A 27,528-nucleotide genomic window follows, 5' to 3' on the forward strand; every position below is an offset into this window, starting at 1 on the left:
AACTTTACCTGATAGCGTCGACTAAGACGGATTTATATAGAAAGTAACTTTTTCTTTTTGGTAAAATTTTTAAAAATGAAAAGGTATTTTTTTTATAATATAGTGTTACCTTTTTTATAATATCAACATAAGAAATCGAATAAAAAAACTACATTTATACGAATTTAAATTAGGGTATCAAATTAAATATCTAAAAAATTGTTGAAAAAATATATATTTATATAGTTACATGGGTTTGAATCCTTACTTTCATCATTTTAGTTTTACTAAACAATTTTTAGTAATAACAATGTAAAAAAATATATATTTTATTTTCTAATTATCACATATTTTTGTTTTTGTTTTCTAAAAATTATTTTTAAAAAATTCAATCCAACACATTTGCTTTAAGATTATTCATTTTCCAAAAGTTTAATATTATATTGGTTGTTTTACCTTTTCACAAACATTTAGATACTAAACTTGCAAATTAGTTTAAATTTGGATTATTCATTTTGTTTGTTTGTTTGTTTGATAATCGTAAGAATTGATACTAAACTTGCAAATTAGTTTAAATTTGGATTATTATTATATGAGTTTAAGCCATTGGTGTTGAATTTCAAAATCATTTTCTGCTAATCTTTGGCACGCTATCACTTCTGAGAGTCGAAACAAAGAGAAAAAGAAGAACATGGATATGGAGATGGAGTCTCAAAACTTGGAGCACATACATCCATTGGTGTTCAATGAAGAGCAGAGCAATGAAACGAAAAAAGCTAAATGCTCAAGGTGTGGAGAGGTGGTGTCGGATCCAAGTTTCAGTTGTGGGGAGTGTGAATTTTCTCTCCACAAGAAATGCGCCGAGGCACCTTCAAAGATTGATCGTCCTTATCATCACCATCACCCTCTTGTTCTTTTACCAGAATCACCATATGTTGGAAGCTGTTATTGTGATTTCTGCTATAAAAAATGTGACTTCTTTGTTTATCACTGTTCTTGTGGATTAGACTTCCATATCAAATGTGCTTTATTTACCCTCAGCATTGCTGAACAAAAGCTTCAAGAGCTTAACCACATAGCCACGAAAGATCCATCCGTCTTCCTAGAAGAAGGTAACAAAGAACTTGAAAATGCTAAGTGTTTTGGGTGTTGGTTACCGTTAGGAGAGTCTAGATACTTTTCTGTTGCTTGTGGGTTCAACCTGCACATTAAATGTGCTGAACTACCTCATGAAATCAACCATCCATTTCACAAAGAACATCCTCTTGTTCTGCAGTTCAACATTAAACGTTTCTCTTGCAAAATATGTGAAGAAACTCGGCCTAGGGGATTTCTTTATTGTTGTTCAGCTTGCTCGTTTGCCCTTCACATTAAATGTGCCCAGCAACCTACTAAAATCAATCATCTCTCCCATCGTAGACATCCTCTTGTTCTACAATTGAACAGTGGAAATCTTCTTTGCAAGACATGTCAAGAAACCCAACATGAAAAGTTTGTCTATTGTTGTTCAACTTGCAACTTTTCTCTTCATACTGAGTGTGCATTCCTACCACCTATTGTGAAAGATAAAAATCACCAACACCCATTCACTTTGTTTCAGGGACAACCTTCGTTCGTTTGTAATGCATGTGGTCTCGAGGGAAATTATATTGCCTACATATGTTCTACATGCAACCTTATGATCCATACAAAATGTATTTCAATACCACTTATCATCGGAGTCAGACGACATTACCATCCTATATACCACAACTATTTCATTTCAGAAAACGAGTCAAAAATTCGGGATTGTAGCTTTTGTGATGTTGAAGTGAACATAGATTATGGGAGTTACTATTGCTTACGCTGCAATTTCATTGCCCATGTGAAATGTGCAACAAAATACAGAGATCGTTACTATATAATTGAAGCAAAGGACATAGCTGGGAATCATGATGATGATTTGGGTGTAAATCCCATCACTTGTGTCATCGAACAAAATGAAAGTGGAGAAATGACAAGAATAAAACACTTCAGTCATGCACATGACCTAATATTAAGTGACAATGTCATGGAGAATGATATAACTTGTGATGGTTGCATGTTGCTAATTTTGGATTCATTTTACTGTTGTACATTACAGTGTAATTTCTTTCACAAAGTTTGTGGTAAATCACCGAGGAAGAAACACCTGTGGTTTCATGGCTGTCAAGAACTCCACATCCTTGTCGTCGGCTACCTATTCAAATGTAGTATTTGCGAATATGATTGTGGCGGGTTTTCCTATAAATGTAATAAATTTAATGTTCATATTTGTCTTCAATGCTCGGTTATTGATTATAGGACCAAACATCCAGGACACCAGCACCCTATCCTTTATAATCGTAATCAGCATGGAAGGTGTAATGGTTGTGGTGAAACTTGGAGAAGTCAATTTAGTTGTAAGCATTGCGATTTTAATTTGGATTTTGATTGCTCAAGGCTACGGCTTACAACTCGACACAAGCGCCATGAACATCCACTAGCACTCGCTTATCAGGAAGGTAATGATTATCCAAAATATCATTACTGTGACCTCTGTGAGAAAGAAAGAGATCCAAATCTCTGGTTTTATCATTGTGCAATTTGCGAGTTTTCTGCTCATCCCAACTGTGTTCTTGCAATCTACATTGATAAAGGGTGAGAAGGATGAACGCGAAAGCGGATTGTAAAGTTTGTCGAAGTTGCGGATTTGACTTAGGGCTCTAGACGTTCGGAAAGAAACTTGGATTTTTGACACAACCTGAAACGAAATTAAATTCAAGTTAGATAAAATAATTAAAACAAATAATAAATTAAAGATTAAGAAAGTGAATAAAGAAGATAAATGGAAAGATAGAACGTGGCATGTAGAAGTCCTAAGAAGCCTTGGAAACACGAAGAATCCACAACCTCCTTCAAGCGGCTCTAATTTCCCCTCCAATATAAAAACCTTGGCAAGTAAAAGTTTGAAGATAATTCCCACAATCTAAAAAGATTGTTAAAACTCTTCTAAAAGAAACTCAAGAGAAATTCTTGAAAACAAAAACTCAGAGAGAATTTATTAACTCAAAAGAGAAATAGAATAATAATGAAGTGTCTTCCTTGTACAATGCAAAGGCCTATATATAGGCTAGATAAATAAATCTAAATAAAACTCCTAAGTATACTAGAATTCTAATTTAATCTAAACAAAAAGTAGTTTTAAACTAAACTTTCTTGCTAACATATAAGAGCTAATAAATAAAATATTGTGCTCATATATAATAAAAATTAAGCCTAAAACTTAAACCCAATATGAAACGTCTAAGCTTGTAAGATCAATTGGGGTTATTGAAGTGAAATGCTTAAGCTTGTTAGCATTTTCCACATGGGTTTGTCGTCATAGATTGAGAGTTTAGACCCACGAACATAATTAGTCTCTTCTAATTCATCATTACTCCAGAATTTATTGTCTTAAAACTTCAACTCTTCTTCTCGAATTTTTTTCGTGATAAAGTCTTGAACCACTAAGTTGAGTTTTGACTTTATCTGTTTGGATTTAGATCTCGTAATTGGACCTTGAGGGAAACTAAACTCATCTCTATTATGGCCTTTGAATTGGGCTGAGTTACTCGTATCGTACATGTTCATCAAGCCTGGAAGCATGTACAAAGGAAAAGGCCACCCACATCCTCTCACTTTCGTATGGAAGCCTTATCGTTACATTGTATGCTGTAAATGCAGTAAACCCTGTAAAGATTTGGTTTTTGAATGTGCAGAGCTTACATGTAATTATATTGTCCACTAGAAATGTGTGAGACCTCCTAGCTTCGGTTTTACGAGACCGGTTGAACTTTGTAAGACTCAAGCAGATGCCATCACTCATGACTGTTGAACAGCAAACGTTTCAATCAATATCAAAAGCAAGGTATGATGTGTTGCTTCACTAATTCTCTATTTCAATATATATATGTTACTTCTATTTTCATGATTTAGCTTTGATTTTTTTCGAGTCCAAATTGCCCATCACAAAATGATTCTATCCATATAAAACCTATATGTTATTTTTTAGTATGGATTGAGCAGCAGCTTGAATCATGGTTCATCAATGATATTTAAAACCAATGCTGCCACGGGAGATTTCAATGCCCATTAGCTTCGATATTCATGATCTTATAGATGCACTTTTTTTTTCTATTACATTGTTCGCAAGGTTCAATGAGAATGGAACAAAATGGATGATTGGACTGCAAGGACATGATTGGGGTTGCAATTTATGTTTGAGGATTGCCGGTTTGTTACCATATTTGTGAAACAAATAAACAAAATGTATGGGTTGTTTCATTTTCAAAATAATAAGTCACATCCCTTAAATGTGACAAGTGTTGTATTTGTTTAATATGTAATATTGATGTTGATCTCTAGTTTGCGTTGCCTTTAATATTTTTTTATAAACTATTGCCTTTAATATTTTTTTATAAACTATTTTAATATTGCACCCAAACGAGGGTGGTCGTGGCATATTTAGCCGACCGACCCTTTTCTACTATTGGGCTCTTTACTCCACCTGGGAGCTTTCGCATTATGAAGCTATGTCACTCATATTACCATCTCATTAACAGCCATGGCAGCTGAAAACTATGAAGAGAAAGAAAGGGGTTTTGGGGGAACAGGACAACAAAAGTTATCCCCATTAACAATAAAAATTAGTGATACATGCTATAAAAAGTTGATGATGCATCGCATTCTAGTTTGTATTGACTATGCTGAAGATTCTGGACTGCAAACTACCATGAATATACAAGTTTCTTAACACAAAAACGAACCCCGCCATGGAGCAGCAGTATGTGTTCTAATAGACAAGTGCTTTGCTAATCCCAAACTGCAGTCAACTAGTCACTTGCTCCTGAAAACTACAAAATGAAGAACCATTGGCATGTCTCAGTAGTTTCTAGACAGCTACAGTGTGTGGATTAGGAACTTAATGCCTTGTTTACTTTCCAAGAGAAATATCACCTTCAACCTTGTAGATGACCACTGGTTTTAGAGAAGTTTTCACCTATCCACCAGCTTCTACGAATTTATGTAACACATTGCCTGTGCCTGAAGAAAATAAGAATCCTTGTATTTCCTGCCACTCCCGATATGAATCCCATTCCGGATCCAGTCCTCTCGATGTACCCATGCATCCCGCCCAAAATCTAGGACTCCAAGGATCTGTAATAATCATCATGGTATAAGCAAACATTTCAAGTAATCTTAATCTAGAGTCTAGACTAGCTAACACAACACAAGGAACTAGCATAAAAAGCTAACACAACAGTTAATCTAATCTCTATGCTAGTTACATATAAATACAGTAATTCTGGTCCCGTACTTATTGATGTAAATATTAAAAAACCTCACCCTTATGAAGATATTGCATAAGCAAATTCAGTGAACAAATGCATTTGCATTGTACCAAAAACAAAAGAAACCCGAACATTGAAGAAGAAAAAGGATGGAAGATGACTTACAGCTCCACCTTTCCAGGACACAAATGTTGGATTCGTTCTTGATTGCAAAACCTATTTCACAGGTGAGATACAAGAATACCAAAACCATCATCCGTAATTGAAAAAAAAAAAACTAACCATACATAAGCGAAAGGAAACCGCAACAACCTTGAACCTAATTCAAGTATAAAGCTAACTTCAACTGATCATGAGATACGTTAGACATAAAAGAATAATTTTTTTTTCTTTGAGTTACAATACAAAGAGTTAAATCTAAATGTCTTTCGACCCCACATATTCCTTTTGCACCAATTGATATGTCCGGAGCAACATAACTCACTGAACAGGAATATTAAAATTAAGTTCATCTAAACATCAAGATTAGAAAATATACTCGAATTCTAACCATATTAAAGTGGCCACAATCTAGTGCAGAAGACAGATGTAGCAAAATTTTAACGAATATTAAAATTAGGCAAGACTTACCTCAACAGTATGAATTGCTTCATTTGAAGGAATGGTATGTAAGACTCTGCAAACATATAAAAAAGAAGAAACAACGATGGTCTGGTGAAATGATTGCACAGCACTTTAAAAAAACTAAGAAAATGTTCACCATTATGGAGACCAGAAAAAATTGGATCTCAATATTAACTTGCAAGTTACCCACTAATCTAGAAGAATTATTACCAATTTCTTGACAGTCAATGAATGCACTTAATGCATTCTTAGTCAACACTGCCTATAGAGAACTAGGGTCTTTGCCCTAACCCATGTAAGTGCTATTGAAGCCTTATACAACAACTTTTGCAGGCAATGATCCTCGTAGTTAGCTATAATGCTGGATTAGCAATTAATGCATATATTAACTACTATTTGCATAAAGTAGGAGGACAACAAAGGGGGAAAGGAGAGATACCAACCTCTCTTCCACGGCAGGAATTAGCCCACCAGTTAAAGCCACTCCACCAATCTGAAGCACAAAACAATGTTAAAAGTTACAGTTTTTAATAAATGAAAGTATAATGTTGTGATCTACCCTTCTTAAGAATCTCACCAATTGTATGCTACAAAACAATTTTCTTTGCAAGTCTATGCGACCTGTCAATTGAACAAAGCTAATAAGTTAGATTTGAATGGTACTATAGCTTATTTGAATGTGCAAAATTAGCAGTGTGCAAACGTACCAGTTGAAAGAATACTGCTGGTTATGGCTTCTGCTAGGCCAACCTTCTCTTCTTTCTTAGGTTTCATTGAGACAAATGGATAGTTATCCCACATTTGTAAACCAACATTATTGCCAGGATAAAGACCGTCTGGCATGTCAGACCTTCTTGGAAATTCAATATGCCATGTTTCCTCCAGCATATCTTCATAGTCATGAAACCTGGTGAAGCACACCATCAAAATAACCCTACAGGAAATAATTTAAAACTACTCCCAAACTTGAACAAGTATTACTAACCAAGAACGGGGTGGTGGCGGATATAAATCAGGAATCAAAAGCGTTGGGTAGAACAAACCCATAGGAGGAACCTATTTAAAATGAACCATCAATAGTAAATCCTTCAAGAGAAGAAAGGAAATGATATCTAAGTTAAAACATACATTCAGAGCAGTTAGCCTCGTCTTATGAGATCCTGCAGGCATGGCATCCTCATAAGAATGAACTACAGCAATAGTATCAAGTTCACCCTCCTGTGCAACAGTGCATTGAGAAAGTACAATAAGATTATTTCCACAGCAAAGAAACCTAAGAATACCAGGTCCAGGAGCCAAATGATTCACCTTGATTTCACAGTAGGACTCTTTTAACCTGTTCAGCATCAATAGATCTATAGGCTTTGTCAAAATATCAGTACGAATTTGTGGCCATGTCTGATGGTGCCTCTGGGTCCAAAGTAGACATCTTGATATATCCTGGAAGAGTAAATACAAATGATAAAATAGCCAACAAAAAGAAACGTTCATTGACAAACATTCAATAATGAAGCTTCTTCCTCTGCATGAAGAAAGCTGAGAGGCAGAAAGAATGATGAGAATTCAAACCTCTCCACCAAATGGTAAAGTCTTCTCTGTATTAGGTAGAGCCACTCCATCCTGCACATAATAAGAGTTCTTAATAGAGTAAGACCACAACACACTCAAATTAGTCATTTCCCAGTTATGCCACAAATAATAGAACCAAGCATGAAATAAATAGAAAAAGACTAATTTGCGAGTAGAGTATTTCCTTCAACAGAAGAAAAAGAATGAATGTACACAAATTATAATAGAGATCTATTTGAATTTTGAATCAGTTACCTCAATGCAAATAACTGATGATACTTGAGCACCCAAATTTACAACACACGCCGTTGATAATCCATTCCCAAAAACTGCTGCCAGGCCTTCCTGAGATAATCATATTTGAAGCAAATATTACAGAATGAGTGATTTTCTACTTAGTTTCTACTGGTAAAGCTGGAAAAAGGATCTAATGAGATAATCAGAAAGACGGAAAAAATACACTATCAAGACAGGATACCTGTCATCAGGAAGGTTTTTTTGCTTATAAATTTGAGTATTATATGACATAGACACAAAAGTAATGCTGGTATCGTAACTTGATCCACGTTTGCATCTAAAAAATATGAGATGAACTTCTCACCTGGTGTACCACTGCTGAGCTAAAGCGCAAATCTCGCAGTAAAATAGATAAGATTTCCTTTATCTCTGCTTGCAAAACCCATAAAATTTGATTGTTACAAAACATTCCATATAGTAAGAGTGAGGAATGATCTTACACATATAAACTGGATCTAGAACTTTTACCACAAATACATAGTACAGAATCAAAGGGACGAGACTTGCTACAATTAGAAAACAATAATCAATTTTTACATACCACGATTATCAAATGTCTCCGGAACAACAAGAATAGCAGAATATAAGCTCCTTTCTTGGTGAGGGATATGCAATTTCTCTAACAAAATCCAGTCCCATAGAGCATGCAGATCTTCAAGGACCTGCAAAATGATAAAGTAAGTTTAAGAGAGTAGATTAATTGTCCTGTTTTTAAATAACAATGCAACTATCTCAATATTTAAGTTGTATTATCTCAGTGTAAACAACATACTGAGCAGGATCAAGATAATTCAATATTTAATCACAGTGATGTGATTTGTTAGACCCTAAAAGGAGAAATAACAAGCATATTGCTTCAATATACAAATGTTGACAAAAATATTGACAGGACCTGCTGCATGGGGTAATGTTGCGAAATATTTAGATGACCTCTACGAATAAGACGCCTTAAGGAGTATGGCTCAGTGGGAGATATCCTTAGTGCTTCCTCACCAAATATGACCTCCCTGAACTTGCGTTCAGCCAAAGTAGGTTCCTTCGATTCAGTACCTTCATTTTGAGCCAAGGACTCAGCTATGACACTTTTATCCGATGAACTTTCTGCACAACCAATATCCATGTATAAGAAGCTCAAAGTGAAACTAGAGAAATTGAACTCATAGATCCAAAGAATCTGCCTAGAATTAGAAGCAATAAAGGTGCAACACAATACTTCATAGATCCACTCAAACACAAGTAAACTTGATAATTAGGCACAAGGCAAAAAAATTGGAATTTCCAATCACCTTGTGGCACTGATGAATCTAGGTCCTTCACATGTGTATCAGTCCAAGTGAAGGCTCCATCCTTCCTTGGATTCTGAGGATTATACCCATCAACACGTCCCATCTGCTTATTAGCTTAAGAGATTTAGCACTACAAGCTCCAATAAGTCAATAGATAACTACCATTCGTGGCCATACTTAACTTCAGCTTAAAATCCTTACCTTTCGGGGAATAGAATTATTGGCAACCTCTTCATCAAGGAAAGGTATCTTCAACAACGACGCAATCTTTCAAACAAAAAAACAAACATTGAATTCCAACTTGGATTGCTATATAAAACACGTTAACATTAAAAAAAAAAAGGAAAGCCAACATGAACACACTCATGACTCACCACATCATATGCCTTTTCGCGCTCCATATGCTGCGCTGTGGTAACTTGAGAATTAAGCAACTGAAAGAAAAAAAAAGAAGAAGAAGAATCCAAAATTTCATCCAAACAAATCCCAAATGAAAAACAAGTGAAAAAAAAAGGGGTGAGATATAGTTGAAAAAGAGGGGGGAACCTGATCTTGAACATTTAACTTGGGTAACTGGTTGCTGCGACGAGCAATGCAATGAGGAATGCTAAAAGGAGAGTCTTGCTTAGCTAACCCTACTCTAATATTTGCAGAACCTAAGCAAAATTAATAAGCAAATTAATCCATTACCCGAGTTCTGTAATTTCCAAATTTGGAGGAAAATCGTTAAAAAAAGGGAGTTACCTGGGTTGATGACGACGAGATTAGAGCCACGTTCAGCGAGGAGTTGAGAAGGAACCACTGTTTTCAAATAATCCTGCAAAAACCCAAAACGATTAGTGTCACAAAAGATGGAAATTTTCGAAAAAATTATGAAATTTCTTTTGGGGAATATGATTAGGGTTTCTTGGTTTCAAGTACCATGACAAAATTGAAAGAATGAGCTTTCCTTCTCTTGAATTTGAAGAAGTTTTCAGCTTAATATTATTTCTTCATTCACTTTGTTTTCTGTTTCACCTTGAAACCCACTGCGATTTTCCCAGTGTTTTATTTCGAAGCGTAAAGGACCTGGAAACGATGACGTTTTACGTTGTGAATGTTCTTTCTTTCATTTGATATTAAAAACATATAATTTTAAAATATACCAAATTTTAATTTTTATACATTTGAAATGTAGTTTTTTTTTTAAAAAAATTATTTTTAATAATAATTCAATATTTTTATAATTTTAAAAAAAATTATATTTTTATAAAACTCGAAAATATGAATTAAATCAGACTATTAAATCGAATTTTAAAAAAAGTATTAAACTGATACAAATTAATTAAATTCAATGATTACATCATATTTATTTTTTATAAATTTCTACTTATTTATTTAATCTAATCCAATTATTATTTCAAAATTTAGTTTTTTCCCCTTCAAATTGCATCTCCAATATCTAAATGGTCTAGAGGCTCAAAAACAATTCCTACCATTAAACATGTGGGATCCAGTTAAAATATATTATAAATTTATGCATTTTTATAAATTTAAATATTGTTTTTTTAAGAAAGTTAAATTTTTTTATTAAATTTGTCAATGTGATATTATAAAATAAATAAATAAATAAAAACTCACCTAATAATCATGTAATTAAAAAAATGATATTATAATAAATATAAAATTAACAAAATAATTTAAACAATGCTAACATTTAAACCTAAATTTTAAATTTTAAAAAGTAAAAAAAATTAAATTTGCTAAAATTAAATTTACAAAAACTAAATTGAAATTTGCCAACAACACATATTTTAAACATTATCACTTTGCATGATAAGAGGTTTATGTGGAAAAAGATGGAAAGCGAAATCATATTTCCCACTATAATGATTAGTGACTATTTATGTGTCCCATGCCTTGGGGTTAATGGTCCATTATTTGTGTATTTGCTACACCATTAAAAACACCAATAGTTTGATTTTTCAAGCTACCTAATCATCTACTTCATGAAATTTGTATCAATTTCTCATTGGCTATAGAAAAATATCATAACTGTGATGGTTTACCATTATATATTCATATTAAGATGAGCTAGTTAGCATAAGATTTGAGTTGTCTACACGGATTACTCACTGATAACCATGTCCAAGTGTACCGATGAAGAAGATCCCACCACTCGAAAACCCGAATACGATCGACTAAGCAAATTGAAAGCTTTCGATGAAACAAGAGCTGGTGTAAAAGGACTTGTTGATTCTGGAATCAAACATGTTCCAAGGATGTTTCATCATCAATTCGAGAATAACCCGGTTTCATGTGGCATACAGGTTAGTATTCCCATTATAGACCTCGAAAAAGTGAAGCAAAATCGAACTACTCGTGAGGAGATCGTCGGGAAAGTTCGAAACGCGTCCAAGACATGGGGATTCTTTCAGGTACTTAACCATGGGATACCAATGAATGTCATGGAGGAAATGAAGGACGGTGCACGTAGGTTCTTCGAGCAAGACGTTGAGTCTAAAAGCCGGTTCTTCTCTCGGGATTACACGAAACGAGTGGTTTACAATTCGAATTTTGATCTTTATAGCGCACCGGCAGCTAAATGGAGAGATACAGTTGTGTGTTCCATGGCTCCGGATCCTCCCAAACCAGAAGAATTGCCTGCAGTTTTCAGGTACATGGAAATGTTACTATGACTCGTCATTTTTCTTAAACGGACATGACAAAAAATGATTGTATTCAATTTGCAGCGATATAATGCTTGAATACACGAAACAAGTAATGAATTTGGGGTATTTGCTCTTTGAATTACTGTCTGAAGCTCTTGGTCTGAACCCTGATTACCTAAAAGACATAGATTGTGCTAAGGGACTGGTCATGTTATCCCATTACTATCCGATCTGTCCGCAACCAGAACTGACTCTCGGTTCAAGCAAGCATGCAGACAATGGCTTCCTCACTATTCTCCTACAAGACAACGTTGGCGGTCTCCAAGTACTTCATCAAAATCAATGGATTAATGTACCCCCAACTCCTGGGGCACTAGTCATTAACATTGGAGATCTTTTACAGGCAAGTCAATCTCGTTCTGACTCTTCATTTTTCTTAAAACGTGTTCACATTCAACACCGTGACGCCATCCCGTCCCCTCTTTTTGTCCTTCAGCTTATATCAAATGACAGATTTACAAGTGTGGACCATAGAGTAGTAACAAATTCAGTAAGTCCAAGAGTATCAGTGGCAAGCTTTTTCACTACTGCTCTTGTACCAGATACAAGATTATATGGACCTATTAAGGAGCTGCTATCACAAAACAACCCTCGAAAATACAAGGAAACTACTGTTAAAGACTTTATTACATACTTCAACTCAAAAGGTCTTAGTGGTACTTCACCATTACCACATTTCAAGCTCTCTAAACCTAGCCATGGAGATAAATGATGTTTAATTGTAATCTTATTTTATAAACCTAAGCTATGTGTGCAATAATTTATGTGAATGTTGAAATGATGGGTTTACTATAAAGTTGAATTTTCATCAATCACTGAATGCTTTATTTTTTGACTTTTTCCATTTGCTGATAATTGGTCTGAGGAAGAGCGTTCTAATGGCAAAACCAAAGCCCGAATATGACCGAATTAGTGAACTGAAAGCTTTTGATGAAACAAAAGCTGGTGTTAAAGGACTTTTTGATTCTGGAATTAAAAATGTTCCTCGGATGTTCCATTACAGACCAGATAAGTTAGACAAGAACTCATCTGTTTCTAATGGTATCCATGTTAGTATTCCGGTTATTGACCTCGCAGGAGTGAAGGAAGATCCAGGGACTCTTCGGAACATCATCGACAAAGTTCGAAATGCGTCAAAATCATGGGGCTTCTTCCAAGTTGAGAACCATGGGATTCCATTGAGTGTCCTGCAAGATATGAAGGATGGTGTTGTCCAGTTTTTCGAGCAATATTTGGAGGCGAAAAAGAAGTTCTTCACTCGGGATTATAGTACAAAAAACGTGGCCTACAACAGCAATTTCGATCTTTATAGTTCACCAGCAGCTAACTGGAGAGATACACTGTTCTGCCTTATGGCTCCTAAACCTCCCGTGCCACATGAGTTGCCGGAGGTGTCCAGGTATCGTATTACATATGTGAAGTGTTTTGTCGTGTTTATGATGACAAGGTTACAGAACTCCGGTTACCACCCTTCCGAATCGAATAACCGGAACATGATACAAAAGAGTCCATACAAAAGAGTCCATATCACAGTGGTCCTACCTAGACTTTTATTCAATTGGTTTTTTATCCACAATCAAGTGATAAATTAGAGCCATACTTATTTACGTGCCCAAGTTGGAAACCTCAAAATATCTAGTGGTGTATGTATGTATGTATGTATGTATGTATGTATGTATGTATGTATATTCAAGTGTGTATATGTACATATGTAGGGATATAATGATGGAGTACTCAAAGCAAGTAATGCAATTGGGCTGCTTGCTATTTGAGTTACTCTCAGAAGCTCTGGGATTGCAGCCTGATCACCTAAAAGACATGGGTTGCACTCAAGGTCTCGGCATGCTATCGCATTATTTCCCTGCTTGTCCACAACCAGAACTCACTCTCGGTACAACCAAGCACTCCGACAACGACTTCCTCACCGTGCTCCTACAAGACCATATTGGTGGACTCCAAGTCCTTCACCAAAACCAATGGGTTGACGTACCCCCAACTCCCGGTGCACTAGTCGTTAACATTTACAGGCAAAGCTTTTATGTTTTAAGAATAACTGCATGAACCAATTAGGATAAACTTCGGTTTTGCAACTAATTCGACATTCTAATGATGTTTTTTCTTTTTCTTTTTCTTTTTTTTCTTTTTTTGCAGCTAATATCAAATGATGGTTTTAGAAGTGTGGAGCATAGGGTAGTGGCAAATTGTGTAGGACCAAGAGTATCAGTGGCCTGCTTTTTCAGTACTTTTTTTTTGCCAGATTTAAGAACTTATGGACCTATTAAGGAGTTAATATCAGAGGAAAATCCTCCAAAATACAGGGAAGTCACCATGAGGGAATATGCTGGTTATTACAATGCAAAAGACCTTCATGGTACCTCTGCCATGCTATTTCAAGCTCTAAACTTGGCCATGGAGTTTCCATTACTTACAGAACTTATGAACCCTTTATATAGCATAAGCATTATCGATACCATGTGTGTTGTTTCCAGTGTTCTTTGGGTGCTAAAGCTATAGTTGTTTATGATTTCTTATTGGTGAATAATAACATGATATGTTATGATGGTTAAATTCTGCTATTAAATCTCATACTTTATGTATTTTGTAGATTTAATATTTGTGTTTAAATTTGATTATTTTAGCCTTTATATTTTTAAAATTTTAGTTTTAACTAAATGATAACTATTAAATTAATTAAATTGTGTTATCTTTAAAACTTAATTCGTAGTAGCTAAAATAAAAAATTTAATTTAATATGTAATTATAAAATTATTTTTTAATAATTTAATTATATGATTAAATTAGTTGTGCTTCAAAGTTTCAAATCAATCTGATATTTAAATTATAATATCAGTTAATAATATGGAGTTTATCCGTACATGATCAATGGTTTAAAACCTTTTATATCCAACAAATAAATAAACATTTTATGTCCACTTAAGGGTGGGTTTGGGATTGCGGTACGGTGCGGTGCGTTTAGCTTACTTTTTGTCTCACACTACAGTATCGCTACAGTATCTAATCTCACCGCCACCACTGTTTTTACACTAACTGCAGGTAAACGCACTACCTATTCAAACTCACCCTAAATCTCAATATAATTTAAGTAAATAACACATGAAATATAATAATGAAATTATTAAAATATTGAGATATACTGATTTTTTCTCCCTAACTTTGCAAAAAAAATATTTATTTTAGCTTTCTATTTAATTTTTTATCTTTTTTAATTATTGAACTTGTATTTTTTGTCAAATCATCCCAAAATAGATAAAAAAATTATTTTTTTTATTTTGCTAACGTGGTATATACGTAAATTGCCACATAGATAATGTACAAGCCCAATTTTGGACCCAAAACCCACTGAACCCACTAAGCCTAAAACCCAAATAACCTACCCAAAACCCAATTTCAAAGGAAACCCTAGCCCAATACATTAAAGAAAAATAAAGGAAAACCTAAAACCCTAGCCGTTCAACCACTTGCCCCTGTCCCATCCACCACCGCCTCTGCTCCTACCGACAGATCGAATCCACGCCACAAACACCTGCAAAAATTAATAAAGAAAAGACAGATATTAAAAAAAAAAGGAAATGTAATGGCTATTTAAAAGCCAAATCCAAAAACCATTGTAAGCATCGGCACTTGTGAAATAAAAACAATATTAGATTTCAAACATACAAGCAAAGAATATAGACTCTAACAATATCAAAAGCAGGAAAAGAGCCCAATATCAGAGATCGGAGAACGAGAGTAGCGAATCTAAGGTGATTTAACTTCATTTTCATTTTGTTTTTAGACTCATTCCCTCATTTATACATATAAATAAAAAACATAAAAAAAAGAGGAGAAAAATTACCCCAAAGGCGATTTTCGGCCACCGTGTACGGTGGCCGGCGCGGCGGAGCCACGGTGGCGTGACGGTCGGCCGTCGATGGCCTTCTTGCCGGTTTCTGGGTTTAGCCCAGAAGGAGAGAAGAGTTTTTTTTTTTTAAAGAGGCTGAAAGAATGATTTTTTTTGCTAAGATTTTGGTATTTATAAAGGGACCATACAACGTCGTTTTGGGCCTTGATTTCAAGCGCCAAAACGGTGTCGTTTCGACAATGACCCGAGCACCCAACCCGCCTATGTCCAGGGTCCGCGTGTTTTTGGACTGAGGGGTTATTTGCGCCCTCAGTCCTTCCGCTTTTGAGGCTTAGTTCAATAGGGTCTCGCGCTGTTTCCTTTTTCTTTAATTTTACCCCTATAACTTTACTTCTATTTCATTTTAGTCCTGTATAAAACATTGTGTTTTGGGGGAGGGGATATTTTCCCCTTTGGTCCCTCCTGTTTGCTCGTGTGTCCAAATTGATCCCCTTTTCCTTCATTTATTTTAAATTCGCCTCAAGATTCCATTTTTTAATTCGATTTCGTCCTTTCTTTTATTTTTCCTCACTATGCTAATTTAATTGTAATATTATTTATTGTATTTTATTATGGTTGTATCTTTATTAATGGCTCACTATTATCGTTTTTATTTAATACTTATAAATATATGTTATAAAAGTATTATTAATAGTTTTAATAGTATAATTCTTATTAATATATTTGTATGTCACCTAGGTATTCTTTTAATATATATGTGTTATGCTCCATGTTATGTATATATGTGTTAAGATTATACTATGTCTATATTTTTATACATCTGTACATATATATTATGTATATTTCTCCTTTTAATACTATATATATATTCTTTTATATATTACGTATAATATCTAAATATATATTCTGCACATACTGTTAATATCACCATATATTTATTTTTAACATATATGTTCGTATGTATTTTTAGGTAATACATTTAATAATTGTTTTCTAACATTATTATCATTTAATATGTGTAACATATACATATCCTTTTAATATTGTGTTCTTCTATATGTTACGTATATATTTTTAATAACTGTATTATACATTACCATATCTATATAGTATTATTATTATTATTATTATTATTATTATTATTCCTAATATACATGTACGCCTTTTAATATCATAATATAAGTATATATATGCTTTTATATCATATTATTGTTATATCTATCTTCACCCCTATTATATTTTATACATGTATATATATACCCTTTATATAGTAATATTATTTTATATATATATCATATATTATGGTACATAATATTTTCATTTACTTATTATTTTATTCAAATATTATTATTTATATCATTATTATTCCTACATTTTCACCTATCACCTTTAAATATACTTATTTTATTCTTTCCTCACTCACATCATATGTTATTTATTTATACCTGTACATATATACAATTTCATGCATCATTTCTAAACTATACCATGTATATACTACTATTATATATCTACTTATATAGTTGTTAATAGTTGTTTTCAACATTATGATTATTTCTAATATACGTATTATGTATTTACCTTTAATACTATATATTATATATTCTCATTATTATCATTACTTTTATTATTATTATTAATTTTTATTATTTGACGTATTATTGTTATCACTTTTTTTTCTTTCTTACTATCGTTGCATTATTATTACCTTTTTACTTATTTTCTTATTACTTAGTTATTTACGTTTCTTATTCACTCATAATTTCGTTATTATTACGTATAAGCATCATAATTTGATTCCGTATTTTACTATAAATCACATCATGTTTTTTTCGATACTTTAAAATAATCCTTTCATAAAAGTGATATTCCGTATTTTGTAATTCGAGACAATCGTGCCCTAACTTACTGGGTTCCGATTTTTCTCATTTAACCTAAATACGAAATACTCTTTTTAATCACAATGCGAGTCTTAAAAATGCTTATTTTTGGAGATACGAGGTGTGATGCCCTAACTTACCGGGTATGACATCATTGATACCCCGAAATAAGATCTTTTGCAAATAAAGGCAATGTTCGGTGTTCGGAAATACGAGGAAGCGTGCCCTAACTTACTGGGTTTCGATTTTCCTCGTTCACCCTAACTAACCGAATATCCTTTTTGAAGAAGTTAAAATATAAGGCAAGCTCGATCTAAAAGTATGAGATGTCGTGCCCTAACTTACTGGACATGGTTTTTTATTACCTCGGGATAAGCAAGTTTTCGATATCCATTTTAATTTATTCAATCATTTTTCAGCATTAATACAAAGAGAGATTGTATTTTAAATTCTTTCAGGTATTCAAATTCTCGACACTAAGACACTAATTAATCAACTAGGTACCAATTTTGGGCGTATCAAGGGTGCTAATCCTTCCTCGTGGGTAACCGACTCCCGAACTCATTTTCTGATTTTCGTAGACCAAAAATTATCGTTTTAGTAAATCTTCACTTTTATTAAAATGATTAATTTAAGGTGATCCGATCACACCTCATCAAAAAAGATTGGTGGCGACTCCTCTATTCGTTTTTCATTTTCAAAAATCTAAGTCAATTCCCGTTTTACAAAAAAATGGTTACGACAGATAACATGTCAACATTTAATTAGTTTTAAAAAATTTTAAAATTATTTTTTTAATATTTTTATACTTTTTAAAATAATTTTAAATTGTTACAAAAAAGAGAGAGTTAGAGAGAATAAATAATAAAGAAAATATGAAAGTAATAGAGAATGTAATTTATTGATCAAAAGAGATGATTACAATGCTTCATCGTATTTTCTATTTATAGGCATAAGAAGTAAAGAAGAAGTAGATATCTAATTCTAATAACTATTAGAATTTAAAGTACACCCAAACTTTATCTTGATCATTATGGACATCCACTTAATAAGATATTCATAACATTCCCCTATTGATGTCCATTGTTAGATAATGTGCCTCGTTAAAACCTTATTAGGAAAAACCCTATAAAAACAACATACTTTTTCATATTCTACGTATTCAATTTTAAATACTAATTTTTTCAAATGACTATTTGAATGTATTGCTAAACATTTATATAACCATTTTTTTGGAAATCATGAGAGAGAAAATTTTGGGGAAACATATTTTGATCTCTTCAGGAGTTTCAACAATAATCATAGCAAACTTTAATCATGATCCCTCTATAAAAATACAAATAGGTATTTTAGATCATTTTATAATAATCTTTCAACTACTATTGACTAAGTCAAATTTATCACATATGTTCAATTATTTCAATTCATATAAATAAATAATTTCCCGAGAATTTCAATATGCTTCTAGCATTCTAAATCTTTCAAGGATTCAAATATAAACTTTACTATATAATGATTTATAAATGTTGTAACAACCACCATTAGACGCAAGTTAAATCTTTTATAAATTGTCAAAATAATATGTCTAAAGGTTATTGCATCCATCACAAAAGAATATCTAAAGGTTATTGTATCCATCACAAAAGAATATTATATCTTTTCATAATCAATACCAATACTTAGCGAAAAATTTCATATTTTTATTTCGTTTTTGCAAAACTACTTCATTTGCATCCTCACTAGCTTTATACATTTAGATATTTGGACTATTGGTCTAGAAATTCTAAGAATTTAGTTGTACTTGAGTTGCGTCTTTGTATTTTGATCAATTTATTTCGTATCTATATTTCTCAATAGATTTTTTCAAGATCTTCCTTTTATTTCATTATTTCAATAATAATATTGCATGTAAAATCATTGTCGACCACTTTAATTATTCGGTTCCACATTTTTTCGAATTGAAATAACTTATCGAGATCTTTTATTTTCATTATTTTAAAATTTAGTTTTAGGTACCTGAATCTCTTTTGAAGTTTTACTTATTAGTTATGTCTTGGGTTTCTTCTGGAGCACCCACCTCCACAATTTGACCATCTAGAAGAATTTTCATATTTGGAACCAATCAATCTATTATTTTATTCCAATTGATTGTCCTATTAGGACTTTGATTCAAATAAAAATACTAGATGATATATAACACTTGGTTATTCTTATTAAGTTTGTAAATACATCTAACAATTAACTTTGTAAATACATCTAACAATTAACTTGTAATGATTTATCTTTATTGAACTTCTAGTTCAAATTACTCTCCCCCTAACTTATTACAATTTATTATTTTTCTCCTCCTAATGTCAGGAAAACTATCGAATCAAAATTGTAATCCATATCATAATTGAATCTCGAATACATTCCAAACATCTAATAATATAAAGAAACTTGTAATTAATATATATATTCCCAACTTTCTTTGAGGATTCACTCATTTTTGTGCTTTGTGGTGGAGCAATTGGAACATATACGTACATACAAAAATTCAAAGATGAGAAATATTTAGCTCTTAATAAAAAACTAATTATAATGGGGAGTTTTATAACTTATTGACTTGATGCATACAAAACGTAAATCAACATAATCTCATGTTGAAATAGGAAGTTTAATTCTCTTAAGTAATGATTTTGACATTAATCAGAGGTGTTCAATCAATAATTTATCCAAACCATTATGCGCAAACTTTTACAAAAGTTTTTCAAACTCAATCAATAAAAGATTGAGATATAAACTCATCAGTATTAGCAAGATGAATTCTATTTATTGCATGATTTGAAATTAATTATTTAAATAAGTAATCTTGCAAACGACAAGTTGCAAGTTGATAATACATACGTGATTATTTTGTTGATGCATCTACCAAAATCATATAAAACCATCCACATGGTGGATGAATAAGCCGATATTCATTTTAGAAATGCAAGACATTAAGTCTCAACTTTAGCTAGTGAGTTTCTAATAACCAAATTTTATTAAGAACAAGCAACAAATGAAAATTATTTAAATTAAAGAATCTTCTGGTTCTTTAATGGATGTCCATATGAATTCTCAATTAATTTTTGCATCATATATGATTCAGGATGGTCTAACTAGTCACGCCAAGGAGTGAACATATTAGTATTAGTAAACTTCTAGTTTACTTTAACATGTGTTTCAATTGTACTAAATTGTAACAAACTGATAATTTTATTATCATTCCTTTTAATTTGTATCCACATATAAGTACTATTGCGACATTTATTTGTAACGCCCCTAACCCGAATCCGTCACCGAAATAAAGTTACAGAGCATTACCGGAGTTACCGATTCATTTATCAGATATTTCATTAATCCGATATCTTTTCTTTTCCACGTTCAGGTCTCGTATTCAAGTCATCCGGATCTTTATAAAGAAATTTGATCGTCGTTTTCATTTATTTCATGTTATAATACATTCAACTAATGCTCTAAACAAAATTATCATTTTACCCCTAAACTTTTAATTAATGACGATTTCATCCTTAGGTTAAAATAAAATAAAATTATTGCAATTTAACACTTATTTCCTGCCGTTATTCTCACATAAATTGATAACAACCTATGAATTCTATAAAATGTCAGAATTTTTCATAATTTCAACACTTTTCAATTTAATCCTTAAAACATGTTTTTCCCTGATCTTGAGCTAAATTAATAATTTCATTCAATTTTGTAATTTAAATAATAAAAAAATCCATTTCATGCAAATTGGTCATTTTTAACATTTTTTTACAAAATTGCCCATAAAATTTTACTTTTATTCAATTTAGTCCATGAGCCTAAAACATACAAACTAGCCATGCTAGCTGAATCTTCATACATATTTTCCTCCTCTTCCTCTCTATTCCACATCCTTAATTTATATAACATGCAACAAGTAACATTATCAATAATTTCACTATTTACTTATGTATATTCAAAATTGTCCATTTGCGTCATAGTCGCTAAATTATTTATATCTTAAGCTACAGAACTCGAAATTAAGATCCGCTAATTTTTCTGAAACTAGACTTACTTATCTTATTATCATAAAATTTTTAGAATTTTTGGTTCAGCCAATAAACACAGTTTATTCTTTAAAGTTGCCCCTGTTCTGCTGTCTGACAGTTCTGACCCTTCTTCACTAAGAATTAATTATCTCATCGTACGAGATTCGGATGATGTTCCTGCTTATTCCTATTGAAAATAGACTCTTTAAGGATTTTAAACATATAAATTTAATTCCTTAATTATTTTTATCCAATTTTTGATGATTTTTCAAAGTAAAAACAGGGGAACCCAAAATCATTCTGACATTGTCTCACAAAACTTATTATATCTCATGATTTACAATTTCATTGCTTACACCGTTTCTTCTATAAGAAACTAAACTCAATAAGCTTTAATTTCATATTTTATTAATCCTCTAATTAGATTTATACAATTTTTGGAGATTTTTCAAAGTTAGACTATTGCTGCTGTCAAAAACTGTTTTAGTGCAAAATGTTGATTTTCATTTTGCCCCAAATTTCACAGTTCATACAATTCAGTCCTTACTTAATTAACCCCTCAATTAAACTAATTTTCTCAATTAATACTTTTCCTAGACACTATAAGTTATTTCATAACTATTGAAATTCATAATTTTCACATAAAACTCTAAATTCAAACTCTTTTACAATTTAGGTCCCAAACATTCACTTTCTATTCAATTATTTCAATAAAATCAGCATATAAACAATTTAAAGCTCTAATTCTATATCAAATCATCATATACTTCCAGAAAATATTCATAGAAACTTTCAATTTCTTTCATAGAATCAAGAACTAACGAATTCAACAAATGGACCTAGTTGTAAAAGTCACAAAAACACAAAAATTTCAAGAAATAATCAAGAATTGAACTTACTTGCAGTAAAAATATGAAAAACCAGCTTAAGGAAACTCTTCCATGGTGTTTTTGCTGATGAGAATGCAGAAAAATAAAGAGAAATCTAGATAATTCCACTTTAGTCCTAGCTTTATTAAGTAAATTTTGCAATTTTCTAATTTTTCCCTTAATTCCCCTTATTTTCTTGGTGATTTCATGCTCTTGCCGTCCAGCCCAAATAGACCTTGGGTCTATTTTCCTTTTAAACCCTCTTTCTTTTATCATTTAAGCTATTTAATCATTTCCCATAATTTTGCATTTGATACAATTTAGTCCTTTTTGTTCAATTAGCTATCAGTACTTTAAAATTTCTTGACGAAAATTTAATACTAACTTATTAACACTCCATAAATATTTATAAAAATATTTATGGCTCGATTTAAAATTCCCGAGGTCTCGATACCTCGTTTTCAATTCTAATTATTTTAATATGTATATATATATTTAGTACATTTCACTATTTCAAAATTTTTCCTAACTTCACATTTAACATATACTCACTAAATTAATAATATTTCCTACTTATTTGTCGGATTTAGTGATCTCGAATCACTATTCCGACACCACTGAAAATTAGGCTGTTACATTATTTCTGAAAATGTCTAAATCAATGTGAAATCTATAATGCCACCAAGTTAATAAATATAATTTCCAAATAATTATATGCAATATTCGCTTCAAGGAATATGCAAAAATCTTCAAATGTCCAAAAATCTATTAATAGAAAACTTTGAGAGTGGATCTTATTTTCCAAGTGTACTACAGCTACATAACCAATAACTTTTTATACATAAGTTTTCTCTCTTGCAAATTCTCATAAGCAATATTTTACCATGTAATTTTAGTTGAGAACTTATTCTAAATATTGTAGAGTTATACTCACAGTTTTTTAAAAAAAACTTACAACTTTAGGTGCATCAAACCATAATAAGTTGTAGACAGAATTATTGTATTCTATTGCTCATGAGTAGATCTTTCACAGTGAAATATTTTGCTTTCAATCCTTTAATAGAGATGATGACAAAAGAATATCACAAAGATTATAAATTAGTAACTCAATCCCCTTTACTTATTCACATGAAATATAATATTTTCCTCATTCACAATCTTAATATGAGATCCATTATAAATATATTTTAAAACCAATAGATTAACCATCACAAAATATTAATATATTAGCTCTTTTAGAGCTTTTCGACTAATTTTGTACTATCAAATATTGAAATAATATTTGTTTGTTTTAGTATAAAATTAGATAAATACTTTCTATCTATAATAATAGAATTTATTACTACATTCTCATATTCTTCCTCAAAGAATATTAACAGAAACAAAATATTTGGGCATATGCCACATGTGGCCAATAATCGTTCATATCACATTGATAACATAAGTTATCTTTACCCTTTGAAGAGTTATCTTGAGAACTCTCATATTGTTCCCTTATTTATTACTATTTTCCCACTTTTAGTGGTCCATAATTATATTTTTTATTTTCTTTATGTTTACATTCACTTCGGGAATGCAATAAATTTAGTAAGATAGACTTCTAAACGCCTCCATTGATTCTTTATTTCATAATCATCATTGCAAAACATGCGTGGATTTCAAATCAAAATCTATCTAATTAATGTTGTCATGATTAGTCTTCAATTATAATAAACATGATATAATAAATAAAATATAGTAAAATATACCTGAAGATCTTTAACATCATCATCATCATCACCTTGACTATTATCACGAGCATCCATTCTGAGATTTAATCTTTCAACATCCTAAGATGAAGTTGTAAGGGTGGAAGTTTAATGTGAAAATGAATTTGATTTGTGAGACGACTTTGAAAGATTTTGAAAAAAAATAGAGAATTATTGTGCTGATACGTAATACAAAATAAAGAGAGATGGAGATAATAAAGAACAAAGAAAATATAAAAGCAACAGAGAATGTAATTTATTGATCAAAATGGGTAATTACAATTCATAGTTTCTACTTATAGGCATAAGAAGTATAGTTAGAATTTAAAGTACACCAAAACTTTATCTTGATCATGATGGACGTCCACTTAATAATATGGACATGATCATAGTGGATTAACATCTTATTAGAATTTAATAACTATTAGAATTTAAAGTATGCAAAAACTTTATCTTAGATCATGATGGACATCCATTTTATCTTGATCAAACAATTAGAATTAAAAAATTAATTAAATGATGACATGTTATCCATGTGACAATCAATGTGCATGCCACATTAGCAAAGTAAAAAAAATTTAACTTTTTCGTCCATTTTGAGGTGATTTGAAAAAAAAAATCAATTCAAGGGCCAAATAAATTTTTAAGACTTTTATTTTCATGGGACAAAATTGATTTAATGTGTAATTTTATACATGAAATTTGATTTTGTGCAATTTTATATATGAAATTTTAATTTGATCTAATTCTCACTAATTATTAACACAATTATTTATATAACATCATTTTATATTTATATATTACATACACATAATTATATCTATCCAATATAAAAATAAATTGATATATTTATTTCTTTAAATGTGTATGATTGAATCGAATTAAAGTTTCATGTGTATAATTGCAGAAATCAAAATTCATGTAACAAATTGTACATCGAATTAAAGTTCATTTATAAATTTGAGATTTATTCCTTAACGTTTAGATTCAATAAAAGTATAAACAAGTTAAAATGGGAGTAGTGAAAATGATAAATAAAATTCAGTTCAATACAAGCAAGTAATGAATAATTACATATTAAAGTATACCGATATTTATATTAAAACTCTAATTAAGATGAAGTTGAGAGTTAATCGAATATCAATTCAATAGTAATATTATTAAAATATTTTTATTTTTATAAAATAATAAATATTAATACGATAATATTTTTTAGTAAAATAATACTATGACAAATCAATAATTAAATTAGTGTCACAAATTAATTAAGTATTAGTTTAATTGAATAATGAATAAAATAGAATTGCAAGTTATTTTTAATTGATTATTTATGTTTTCACGTTGGTTAGAGTCTTTTCTAACAAGTTATTCATGTTACTTTGGTATTAAATTATTGAAATAAATTCTACACCTGTATATTAGATATATATTAAAGTAAACTTCAAAAGATCTTCTCTATGCTGACTCATAACACACCTCCACCATCCTTCTTTTCTTTTCTTTTTCTTTTATATTTTATAAAAGTTATTATTTTTTTATTTTAAATTTAAGATTTTTTCATTATATTTTTAATTTTAATATAATTGGGTCTTTATATTTTTATAATATTACTAATTAGTTTAAATAGTTAATATACTTAAGTTTTTAATTAAAATGTTTCATAGTTATATATAATTTGAAGGTAAATTTATAAATCTAAAAAGTAAAATGATTAAATTTTTAAAAATAAAAGTATGAGGGCTAAATTCCAAATATACTAAGTGTAGAGACATAAAATCATAGTTGTTTAAATCAATCGGAGTATCAGTTTGAAGAGAGATATCAGTCTAGTTGATCTGTAAACTAGTCGAACCAAGCTAAAAACTGATTAAATTAATTTTTATTTATTTATTAATGATTTATTCAATCGAACCATACGAACAAATGACTTAATCAGTTTAACCGTTGGTTCAGTTCTAAAAATCTTACTTAGAGTATATTATAATTTTTAAAAATTACTCTATTATTTTATATAAATAAATAATCAATCCAAGGAGTGATGGTGCCTTTTAAAACTCATAAAATTAATTTATAATCTTAAAGAGAGGATTTGGGAGATTAGAACTTAAAATTTTACTAGTTTTTAACACCAATTTATTTATGTTTTAATGCATTTATTTAGAAGATAAAACTAGTAAATTAACCATCGTATATTTTTACGTTTTAAGTCTTTATTAATATTCTGGACATTTTTCTTTATCTCTTGATAAAAATCAAAATCTGCAGTCTATTTTTAAAAAATTCACAACCATAAGCTTCTATTTTATTTTCAACGACATCATAATTTTTATTTTTTTAATAATATATGCAATTTTTATTAATGTAAGAAATAAAATCTAAAATTAAAATTTCAAAGTATGTGCTTCTTTTTTTTTTTAAATTCCTTTTAAGACTGGAGTTACGTGGCGACAGGGAGACAGTAACTTTTGTCCCATAATGATAAATGGTATTTATTTTTAGTCCGTAAATTGGTTCTCTTATTTGTACCAAATTGGTGAATTCATTAAGGACGCAGAACTTGTCAGAATCACATACCAAAATTAGGTGACTTGTCAACATATCTTTAATGTTAAACGTGATTGATAACACGTGGTCGGGTTATGTTTTTGTAATTAGCTTTTTTGTTTTGATCCATTCATGAAGTTTCAGTTTTATTCAACAAGAAAAACACGTGATGATGGAAGTTGTTGAGATTAGACCCTTCGCATTTACTAACATTTTGTTTCAAATGCTTTAAAAGCGAATTTAAGGAGGTAGACAAATGATTTAATTTCTTTTTGTCTCTTTCAAATATTTTGTAATTCGATACATTATAAGTGAGGTTTCGGATGATAAAATTAATTTTAGTGAGATTAAAAATAATAATAAAATGAGATTGATTATTATAACGATAAAATTAAAATTAATAATAAAATGTGTTTAAATTCAAAAAAACAATCAAAAGATAATTTTATAATTTTAAACAAACTTAAACAAAATTACCAACTCATTCACGGTTTACCCATCACCAATACTATTATTTTTAAATGGGTTACGTATTGTCACGAATCTCATTAATTTAATTAATTTGTTTGTTTATGTTCTAAGAAATGTGTACCACGAATTCTAATAATTTCACTTCATAGATAAAGTAATCTCTTTTCAATTTTGTTTTTACACGAAAAATCAAGTACAAAATTCCAAGTTGACATTTTTTTTCCCAAATGACACAACTTTACTTACCAAAAACAACCACAAAGAAAGCTCCAGCCTTTGAAAATTTCGCCAACCGTACGT

The 27,528-nt window shown here is 30.9% G+C and overlaps 4 protein-coding genes across 6 annotated transcripts; 3 read left to right on the plus strand and 1 right to left on the minus strand.

Annotated features, from left to right (window-relative positions):
- Positions 1-670: 670 nt before the first annotated feature.
- On the plus strand, positions 671-2,641 carry LOC107928467 (uncharacterized). Its single transcript, XM_016859709.1, has one exon. It carries the CDS (start codon positions 671-673, stop codon positions 2,639-2,641), a length of 1,971 nt encoding a protein of 656 aa, XP_016715198.1.
- A 1,976-nt stretch (positions 2,642-4,617) lies between these two features.
- On the minus strand, positions 4,618-10,193 carry LOC107928589 (actin-related protein 9). 2 transcript variants are annotated; one of them, XR_001692637.2, is made up of 21 exons: positions 10,007-10,156; positions 9,830-9,902; positions 9,632-9,741; positions 9,460-9,519; positions 9,287-9,352; positions 9,086-9,188; positions 8,692-8,900; positions 8,341-8,461; positions 8,104-8,168; positions 7,758-7,847; positions 7,503-7,553; positions 7,242-7,373; positions 7,062-7,151; positions 6,919-6,989; positions 6,641-6,840; positions 6,511-6,554; positions 6,377-6,426; positions 5,940-5,985; positions 5,475-5,525; positions 4,975-5,175; positions 4,618-4,871 (listed from the first exon to the last, which is right to left on the minus strand). XR_001692637.2 is itself a non-coding variant. In XM_016859841.2 (20 exons), the coding sequence occupies exons 1-20, from the start codon at positions 10,007-10,009 to the stop codon at positions 5,032-5,034; spliced, it is 1,779 nt and encodes a 592-aa protein (XP_016715330.2). In that variant the 5' UTR covers positions 10,010-10,193; the 3' UTR covers positions 4,618-5,031. The 2 variants fall into 2 exon arrangements, 1 of the variants encoding a protein (XP_016715330.2); XM_016859841.2 differs by having other exon boundaries at positions 4,618-5,175; positions 10,007-10,193.
- Positions 10,194-11,039: 846 nt separating this feature from the next.
- On the plus strand, positions 11,040-13,196 carry LOC107928444 (1-aminocyclopropane-1-carboxylate oxidase homolog 1). Its single transcript, XM_016859684.2, has 3 exons — positions 11,040-11,741; positions 11,818-12,139; positions 12,233-13,196. Exons 1-3 carry the CDS (start codon positions 11,209-11,211, stop codon positions 12,506-12,508), a joined length of 1,131 nt encoding a protein of 376 aa, XP_016715173.1. The 5' UTR covers positions 11,040-11,208; the 3' UTR covers positions 12,509-13,196.
- LOC107928445 (1-aminocyclopropane-1-carboxylate oxidase homolog 1) lies at positions 12,675-14,364 on the plus strand. 2 transcript variants are annotated; one of them, XM_016859686.2, is made up of 3 exons: positions 12,675-13,195; positions 13,512-13,825; positions 13,940-14,364. In XM_016859686.2, exons 1-3 carry the CDS (start codon positions 12,675-12,677, stop codon positions 14,308-14,310), a joined length of 1,206 nt encoding a protein of 401 aa, XP_016715175.1. In that variant the 3' UTR covers positions 14,311-14,364. The 2 variants fall into 2 exon arrangements, with proteins under 2 accessions (XP_016715175.1, XP_016715174.1); XM_016859685.2 differs by having other exon boundaries at positions 13,512-13,823; positions 13,948-14,364.
- The last annotated feature ends 13,164 nt before the right edge of the window (positions 14,365-27,528 follow it).

This window comes from Gossypium hirsutum, chromosome A09, assembly GCF_007990345.1.
Source record: "Gossypium hirsutum isolate 1008001.06 chromosome A09, Gossypium_hirsutum_v2.1, whole genome shotgun sequence".
Taxonomy (NCBI): Eukaryota; Viridiplantae; Streptophyta; class Magnoliopsida; order Malvales; family Malvaceae; genus Gossypium; species Gossypium hirsutum.

What these genes read in the sequence shown, in the direction of transcription:
- LOC107928467 (XM_016859709.1), top strand. Translation starts at nt 671, where the DNA reads ATGGATATGGAGATGGAGTCTCAAAACTTGGAGCACATACATCCATTG.
- LOC107928589 (XM_016859841.2), bottom strand. An exon ending in GCTCAGCAGTGGTACACCAG is followed by an intron (nt 7,848 to 8,103) that starts GTGAGAAGTTCA and finishes TGATTATCTCAG; the next exon opens with GAAGGCCTGGCAGCAGTTTT. An exon ending in TGTTTTGTAGCATACAATTG is followed by an intron (nt 6,427 to 6,510) that starts GTGAGATTCTTA and finishes TTTGTGCTTCAG; the next exon opens with ATTGGTGGAGTGGCTTTAAC.
- LOC107928444 (XM_016859684.2), top strand. Translation starts at nt 11,209, where the DNA reads ATGTCCAAGTGTACCGATGAAGAAGATCCCACCACTCGAAAACCCGAA. An exon ending in GAATTGCCTGCAGTTTTCAG is followed by an intron (nt 11,742 to 11,817) that starts GTACATGGAAAT and finishes TTCAATTTGCAG; the next exon opens with CGATATAATGCTTGAATACA. An exon ending in ACATTGGAGATCTTTTACAG is followed by an intron (nt 12,140 to 12,232) that starts GCAAGTCAATCT and finishes TTTGTCCTTCAG; the next exon opens with CTTATATCAAATGACAGATT.
- LOC107928445 (XM_016859686.2), top strand. Translation starts at nt 12,675, where the DNA reads ATGGCAAAACCAAAGCCCGAATATGACCGAATTAGTGAACTGAAAGCT. An exon ending in GAGTTGCCGGAGGTGTCCAG is followed by an intron (nt 13,196 to 13,511) that starts GTATCGTATTAC and finishes GTACATATGTAG; the next exon opens with GGATATAATGATGGAGTACT. An exon ending in AGTCGTTAACATTTACAGGC is followed by an intron (nt 13,826 to 13,939) that starts AAAGCTTTTATG and finishes TTTTTTTTCTTT; the next exon opens with TTTTGCAGCTAATATCAAAT.